Below are 9,000 nucleotides of genomic sequence, written 5' to 3'. Positions count from 1 at the left end.
TTTAGGGTTACACCAACATCCTGAATCCTTTTAGTTCTTGAAAGTCTTGTGTGTTTACTAGACTTTTCACAGAATGCAAGTTTCCATTTGATTCAAGACAAAAATGCATTAAAGCTGTTCACCTCACCAAACGTGCCATCAGTGTGCTTATCAGTTTCAATATTGTATAGCCCCATCGCATATTACATGATTTTCAAACATTTGGTTCTTGCGCTTTGCCCTTTGTTTCATCCATACCTAGAATTTTTCTACCTTTCAGCTTTATGCAAGCTTGTCTGAGCAGTAGCCATAGAACAGCAGTCATGCTGCCCTAAGAACATTCTATTCCATGAGTTTCTCCTGCTTCAGTTCCTTTGAAGATCACCACTATCAATAACAACAAGAATAATAAATGCACAGAAAATTATACTGCTAGGAGATCTACATAGTGAGAAAACTTCAGTGAGTACTGAAAGAAGTGCAGTGTTCAGCATACAGCTCTCTGGAAGGGTTTGCATCAAAGTTCTATCATTTAATATACACATAGAAATGATAGTTTCCATATGAGACATGTCTGCAGTCACTGCAGCTCCTTTTATCCCCCCTGTAGTCTGTACAACTGGTGTCAGATGGCACTGCTGAGATCCACCAATTCTTTGCTAATGCCCTATTCAAAATGAGAGCCAGCATGTGACATCATGATTTCTGCCTCCCTCCTGTGCCCCTTATACCCTCTCAGATGCAAACACATATGCATTTATTTGACCCTTATGCACACCTTAATAGATTAACAGTGATATACAGTCTTTCCTACTTTAGTATGCATTCAGAATACTACCTTTGCTCATGTGAGTTCATTTTCTGTATCTCTAAGAAACCTATTTACAAGGGTCTTAATGCAGAAATGAAAGAAAGACTAAAGCAGTTCAGTAGAAATTATCTTTTTAGTGGCAAAATCTGAATTATACATTAAAGTACCATTTATTCAATGAATTTTATTATTCTGTTTAAAAAGGCAGAGACTTTTATGTGTTTCGTATCCCTGCAAAGGTTTATTAGCTTGAGTAAAAAGTTATTATTATTCAATTGAATAATTGAATTTTAAATTATTGCTACTGCACTTCATATTATAACTGCTTTTCCAGATGCATTTGATTCTGTCAAATTTGCCATTTAATCCCCTGTCGGGAGACCATTTTCTTCAATCATGCACTGCTGCTCACCATCGGTAGTAGTGTCCTAATGAACACACAGCGTCTGGGCTCACATCTCCCATGTAAATTACGAAGCATACCTCTTCTAGCCAGAACATATCAGAGGCTATCCGGTGTCACGTAATCCTGGATGCTGATGTGTGGAAAGTCTTCTCAGGTGATTAATGCCATAGGCATTTAATTTTCCTGCAAAGTGCTGCTGAGGGAGTAGAATGTTTACGTGAATGCAAGACTTAGGGATATGAAATGGGCATTTAGAGAAGTTAATAATCTGTGTCTAATCTCCTCCAAGAATTATCTGTTGGTATTTCTATAAATAATTGCAGGGTTATTTCTTGTCGCTAATTGAATCACATATTAATTTATTCAATGTATTGTGCATTAAAAAGCTTGGAACTTGCTATAAATCCCACTGCATGGATGAAGAAAATGCATGCAAAGGAGGATTAAAAATTACATTTAAAACACACATTAAATTAAAGACACAAACAACTGTGTTTTGGTGTTTGTTTATTTACTTTGTTTGCCTTATGCTCCAGCAAAAGTGCCCTTCAAAAATGTTTCTCTTTTGCTAGAAACTGCAGTTCCTAAGCACAGCACTGAAATTCTCTATTACAATAAGAAATGATATGCAAAACAATCCAACACAACAAAATATCAGAGTGAGCAGCCCTACAGTGAAAGAGTCTGTGAGCACAGATTCTTCATTGCTATGTTCAGTACTGCACTGATAATGTTAACATGGCCAAAGGTGTAGCATTTACTTGCATATTCCTATGAATTATATAACTGTCTGCTCTTACCAGACTACTTCTACCATTGCTGATGGAAGAGATTTTCCCTCAGTCCACAGCTGTTCATTAGCCTCACTAGAAGATGGATCAACCTTCCACAGTCTTCCATAATTTTGAGCAAATTACATTTTAAAAAGTAATCATTGATTCCTGAGATTTGACATACAATAGGAAGCACTTTAAAAGTGGCTTTGGATATTCTTAATTAGCTCAAGAATTACAGGCTCATTTCTTTTTTATGCTGCTATTAGAAGCATTTATCTCAACTGATTTCAACAGAGTTGCTTCTGTCTTCTCTGGGGTGAGAAAAAAAATCAAGTTGCATAAATTGATAACAGTTCTTTCATACTGCCTCTTTATTACTAGATAAAACTTTGATGAAGGACATACACAGAAGATCAATATAAGAAATCACATAAGACCTGACTTCTTTGCTACTGGCTGATACTGAAAATCACAGAAATAAGCATTTGTTTTGAAGCTCTTACTTAAGCTGATGATTAGTTTGCTGCTGGTTTTCTTGATAGAAATACTTCACCCTTAGGAGTCATACTGCCTCCTGGGTCAATTTGTTCCATGAGTCCAAATACAGGGAAGATCAAAAGAGAAACAGATGCAGTTCATCTCATAATGACCAGCTTAATCTGGCAGCCTCTGTTTAAGGGAATAAGGACCCACTTCCATTTCTCCCCTTGGCTGATCCTGATACACTTCTACTGATACCCAAGTAGGCTCACTGGGAAAAGACACATGGATCAGGAATGAGACTGGGTGCTATGTTTGGAGTCTTCTTCCAAAGAGCTGGAGAATCTCTCCACTGCTGACATCTTCACCTGCAATTTATAGTATCCAGCTCACAGCTGCAGGGTAAACAGTAAGAAATATTGAACTGGCCAGTGATATACAGTCTTTGAGCTAATATAGCTCAGGATATATACACTGCTGAAAGCGAATTAAATATTTTCCTTGAGATTCACATAGGTAGCAGTGTTTGTTTATGCAGTCATACCTGCACATGAAGAAATGAGCAGGAGTTAAAGTGCAACTTCAATCACATATAGCAAAGCCAAATTATATTAATATTTTCCAATCTAATATCTGGCAAATATACATATCTAAACTTCTAGCTGTCTGCCTTAATTTGTTTCTATCAAAAGAAGAGCAAACATTTTATCATCATTTATTATTTGCTTGTTTTCTTCCCCTCCAGAATAGCCCAAACACTCCAAGTCTTAAGACTACAGGAGTGGATAGTTTTAGAAAATATTACTCTTCACTCACTTAAACAGGACTATCACACTTTACTTGCTTTCTGCCAGCCATTACTAAAGCCATCCACAGTCTTGGAAATCCAAATGTTATGAAGTGGAAGTGACTGTTGGGGAAGTTCTCTGGCACAAGTGAGTCGTGATGACAGGCTTAATCCCAAGTCCGGCAGAAACTCAGTTGTGTTCCTTCTTCTCTTTTAGATAGTTGAAGAGGACATCCAATCCCCCCTCAACGATCTCAGGCAGGGGTCGGGACAGAGGGTTGTGGGAGATGTGGAGGCCTTTGTCCATTGGGTTCCATGCAATCCGGGGCAGCCTGTGCAGCAGATAGAGGTCATCAGGAAGAGTCTGTATGGAATTGTAATCTACATTTAGCAGCTCCAGAGCTGTGATGAAGCAGAGAGAGCGTGGCAGAGTGCGTATGTTATTATTCTCTACAATAAAAATTTGCAAATTGACTAGGTACTGGACGCTCTCTGCAATGTTTTCAAGCCTGTTGGACCCCAGGTGCAAGAAGTCTAAGTTCCTCAGTGTGAAAATGCAGAGGGGGATATGCACAAAACGATTGTTACTGAGGTTCAGTTTCTTTAAACTTGTCAGGTCACTGAAGCTTGAAGGCAGTTGTGAGATGCAGTTGTGTGAGAGGCTCAAAACTTCCAGCTTCCTGCACAAGCTGAGCTCTGTTGGCACTTCTGTCAGGCAGTTCATGTTAACGAACAAAACCTTCAGGTTCCTCAGCAGTCCAATCTCCTTCGGCAGGCACTTGAGGCGATTGCCACCCAGGTTCAGCACTACAAGCCGGTCAAGTTTTCCCAGAGAAGGAGAAATTGCCACCAGTTGGTTACGTGAGAGGTTCAGTTTCTGCACCTCAGGCAGTCCCCACAAGAAGTCAGGGGCACTGGTCATCCCTTTCATTATAAGGCTTAAGCTAATATAATGCAGTCCCCGTTTCAGCAGTGACTTGGGGTCTTTCCCTGAGAGAAGAGCATCTTCCCATGCAGGCAACTTTGAACTTTTCCTCAGGAAAAGCATGCTTCTTCGTCCCTCGTTCTTTGAGTGCTTGGTTCCCATAACACCCTGGATCGCTCCTGATAGATGAAGGGAGGTTTTCTTCTCCTGCAAGTGCTACACCAACACGCAAATACCACCAGAGGTTGACAGCTTTCAGGAAAGTCAAAGCAAGGAGATAAGGAGGAGCCTGTGAAGTGCATCTCAGTCCACCGGGGCATTTTCCATAGTTGCTGAGGGAAAGTTTCACTTTTGGGGGCTTATGTTGTTCTTGGTGCACAGTCTGTAATGAAATACTTGCTCCAGACTTGTGAGCAAACCTGTCCAATTCAAACTGAATGCCATGAGGCAGCTGTCACTGTCATTTGGCCTGGGCTTTATTGGACAGATATGTATCTTCACTGCAAAAAGGTCACAAGGATGCTGTATATAACTTCCCCATGTCAGCTTTCTTGGCTATCTAGTACATACCATGGCTGCAGGACAATTAACAAGAGTGACTTCAAAAAACAAACAAGAAAACTATTGGAGAAAACTAGCAAACAAAAAAAACATCATTTCAGCTTTTCTAAATTCATTTTTATTTTAATGTTCCTCACTGAAAATGTTTCTCACTGAAATAATTACCAGTCCACCAGAAAACCTTGTATTCTGCAAGAATGCAGGTAACAAATCTTCCTGTAAGTTCATTTTTTCTGCTTTGTTTTTTAAAAAGTTACCCCTTATATATTTTACCTTATATATCATCTCTGCAATGGAGATAGGCCTCTTTGCAGAAGGAATACCACTTTCACTGAAGCAGTGACATTTTCCAGTGGTATCTGCGCCCACTTGGATGATCATTTACTACCCACGTTGCCAAGTGTGAGCAGTCACGTTGTGCAATTCTGCCCAAATTACTCTGTCCTAAATGCCCTGTGCAACTATCAGTGATGTTTGGGGGTCTGGTTTTTATGTGCTGCTGAAAATGTAGCCACTTGAAGTCCCCTTTTTCCTAGGGAATTTTCCTGTCTTTCTGAGATATCCTGCAGTACACAGGGACTATAAGTCAAATAACTCAAACTATACATGACATTTAAGTCCAGGTGGAGGGAATGACGGGAGAGGAAGGAAGCAATGAGGTATAATAATACCCGACAACAGCTGAAGCTGGCTCTGCTGATGAAAGGAAATTGTATTGCTACAGGAACCTGTGGTGAGTTCAAACTCAAAGGGACCCTAGAAAGGATATCTAAAGACTTCAGGCACTGTGTAAACTAGGTGAAAATTCCAGTAAACAGGACATAACTTTCAGTGCTTTTCTCCTCTGGTGATGACAAAGACACTTAGCTGCTTCCTGGCAGATCTGGTGATGTATGTATTCCCCACCACCCCACTTCAGAGGACCTCTCCCCAAAGCCCTGCAGCAGTTCACATGTTAAAGGACTCCACACAAAGATGCTGTTGGGAGCCATGGCCCTGAGGCAGCCTCTTTGGAATCAGTCCCCTCAGGCTTTTCCTGCTGCTGAGCACTGCTCAATTCCTGTTCAGTTTTAAGTCTCGCATAGCACCACCTCTCTGAGAGGAGAAGGGATGGAAGGGATACACATCTGTGTGCCTGGAGAACAGCCAGGACCATGATGACAAACACAGTTAGAGCATGCATCTTAACAGGGCTGCATGGTCTAAGGACAACTGGTCCTTTAAGAGGTGGGAGGTGAAATACTGCATTCCCCAGAATAGTCTGCAAAGGACTGAGGCCAGTTGTTGCTGTTTGGTCAGAGCATGCTGACAACCCGACTGGCAGCCATGGATCACTCCCTCAAAAGTTCCTTCTGCCAGAATTTGTCAGTTTACAAACAAACATTATATTACATCCCATTGCAGCCACAACTCTGACTCAGTGCTCCTGTTAATCATCACCCTAGCGTGCTGCCTGAAGTGGTGTGGTAGACAGAGCCACAGGCCACACTTGGGCCTTAAATAACATGGCGTAAAATGAAGCCTAAAACATGGCCCTGCAGATAAAGTAGGCTGAGATGCAAACATTGGAGTCCCTCACAAACCCTGGCTCTGAGCTATCTGCCCGACTGCTGTTAGAAACATGCCAATTTTCAGATTTGAACAGGCAATTCCTGTAGGCTGTGGCAAAGGTGAAAGGAATAAAAAAAAGGCTTTCAGGGGGCTTACATGCAGTAACGCTTCCTTTCTTGGGATCATAAAGCTGAAAGGGACAACCTGCTGCCATCCTGCATGGCTGGCCTGTAGTCACAATCCCACATGTCCAGTCAGCTATTTTTGGATGAGAGTGCCTCCACTGCATTCACTGCCTGCGGACTTGGCAGGGCCCACAATGGCCTCTCCCTGCAGAAATCTAGATTTCCTAACAGCCTGACTCAGCCAAAGCATTTGCTGCCCTTTCCTGGCTCTGCGCTACACTGTCTATTTGAAACAGCCTCTGTTGTGGCCCAGCTCGGGTTGGGAAGCTTTGCCTGACTGTGCCACGGCACAGTGGAGGCTATGCCTTTATAAAACAGAAACATCTGCTTCGGTCCAACATCTCCTGTTCCTGCATTGCCATACTTCTGCTGCCTGTGTGGCAGCAGCAGCAGAGAGGGTTTTAAAAAATAGCTCCACATCTGCAGCTTCCATTGTCCAGTTCCCTTCCTGCCACAGCAAGTAATGTAACCACTGTGTGTGGGGAAAAAAATAGCCATTTCCTTTTCTTTGTTCTCCAACAGAAAAACAGGCTCGCAGAAAAACGCTTTCGGTTGTAGAGATGGGAAACTCTGAGGTAATCAAACTAAATTCCTTTCTTTCAGTAAGGAGAATAAAACCACAGTGGCCTCATCTGGGCATCACGGGAACTGAAAGTGTGAACAAAACAAGCCCCTTATCTGTTGGTGTCCTGCACTGTTTTTGTTCAAACAGTTTTCAGCTTCCTCTTTTCTGAGTTGCAAAGGATTTTTATGCTGGCACTTGGAAAAACAAAAACAAAACAACTCTAATGAAGCAAAGGTTATTGTATCCTGCACAAAAGACATTTTATAGAATGTCAAGTTCCAGGACATGCAAAAAGAATGAAGGACTAAGCCATATTTGATTCCTCTTGCCTTTTGATAGCCATATACTCTGTTGAAAATACTTACAAGAAGAGGCACCCCCGGACTAGAAACCCACCTAAGGCAAAATTCAGCTCTTAAGTATTGATTGCATTCTCCAAATTCTCTGTCTTTGTGCATCTGCCTTTGCTCCCACCTGAGGCAGCTGTACGTGAAGGAGCTGGTCCAGCCCCAGCCTCACCCACAGTACTGCCACCGAGCATTGCTGCTGCCTGCTGTGCTGTGCTCTGAGGGCATGTTGAGCTGTTTTGTCCTTCTGTATATATCTCAGCCAGTGAGAACAAATTCCTTCCTTACAAGCTTAGAAGTGAAGAGTGGGACCAGATCAGGGATTTGTCTGATGCAATGTAATTGAGAATCATTTCTTTGATTTAACTAAAATGTTCCAAAACTTGCTGAGCAACTGTAAAGCCTAACTGGTATAATAAAAGAAGCTGCACGACAAGCAGTGTCAAAAAAAACCCAGTAAATTGACAAAAAAATGACAGGCTATATTTTCTGAAGTTCTCTGCCAATACAAATGAATAGACTTTTTTTGAAGGAAGCAGGATTGTCAGACCTGAAAAACACTGCAAGACAAGTTCACTGTGACATGGATTTTTAAAATCTATTATCTATTGGCTCTTTCATTTGCCTGCAGATCTGGAAGTTCTAGAATATGCTTGGGAAATCTTTTCAAGCTTTTCTCTGCAAGCAGTGATGGGTTTGACGATTTTATTCTTTTTTTATTTTATTTTATTTTATTTTAATTTAATTTTAAACAAAATGAAAGTTGAGATCATCACATAATTTCTTTGCATAGCATTTGAACTCTTAATGAAACATTCAATGGCATCAGACTTCTACTGAAATCATAGCCATCTTGACACAGGGAATTTCAGTTTTTGATAATCTGTGCTTTCTTGCAAAACCCAAGTCTGTAATTGCCTTTTGAATTGATGAACACACAATACATACTGATGATTTCATCAGAACGTATCTGTATTTTTCTAAATGACTTTGAAGGAAATTTCATGTTCTGTCCGGAATCAAAATCCTATATAGCTCCCCTGAATCAGCTTTACAATAAATAGATAGATAGATAGATAGATAGATAGATAGATAGATAGATAGATAGATAGATAGATAGATAGATAGATAGATAGAAAAATAAATAAAATGAGGAATAGGTTAAACCTTTAAACATAGCTTTTTCTGACACTGTGGGAGGTTCAACCCACACTTCCTGTAGAGGTTTTCATTTTTACTCAGTACCTAAGTGTTATTATAAACATGTGTTTAAATGAGACTGCATACTAAATAACTCCTTTTGTGACAACAAGAATGCTTTGGCTAAAAAGAGTGTATTTATTTCGAGTTCAACAGGAAGCAACAGTCGTACAGGAGAAATATACTAATGCGACTGCAGCTACTGACCTCCAGTACAGCTTCTCTGTGCTGTTTCTTTGCTCTGAAGTAAGTTTCAGTGCCATGCAAACTGTCAAAGACATCCTCTGGCCTTAGAAGCAAATTTTATGTTTTACTACTTTGTAGTGGTTTGTTGATCTTGCAGCTATTCTGAAATAAGAAGCCAAGTTTCAAAGGTAATTTGAGATTTATGAGATGTTACACAAGACAGGAACATTTCTTACAGCAA

At 40.7% G+C, this 9,000-nt stretch overlaps 1 protein-coding gene across 1 annotated transcript; it reads right to left on the bottom strand.

Annotated features, from left to right (window-relative positions):
- Positions 1–1,686: 1,686 nt before the first annotated feature.
- LRRC30 (leucine rich repeat containing 30) lies at positions 1,687–4,601 on the bottom strand. Its single transcript, XM_015855226.3, has one exon. It carries the CDS (start codon positions 4,324–4,326, stop codon positions 3,430–3,432), a length of 897 nt encoding a protein of 298 aa, XP_015710712.1. The 5' UTR covers positions 4,327–4,601; the 3' UTR covers positions 1,687–3,429.
- Between the last annotated feature and the right edge of the window lie 4,399 nt (positions 4,602–9,000).

Source organism: Coturnix japonica, chromosome 2 (assembly GCF_054131305.1).
Source record: "Coturnix japonica strain WE chromosome 2, WE-NBRP24, whole genome shotgun sequence".
Classification (NCBI taxonomy): Eukaryota; Metazoa; Chordata; class Aves; order Galliformes; family Phasianidae; genus Coturnix; species Coturnix japonica.
The sequence above is the reverse complement of the archived record's forward strand: the minus strand, read 5'-3'. Positions and strand labels throughout refer to the sequence as shown.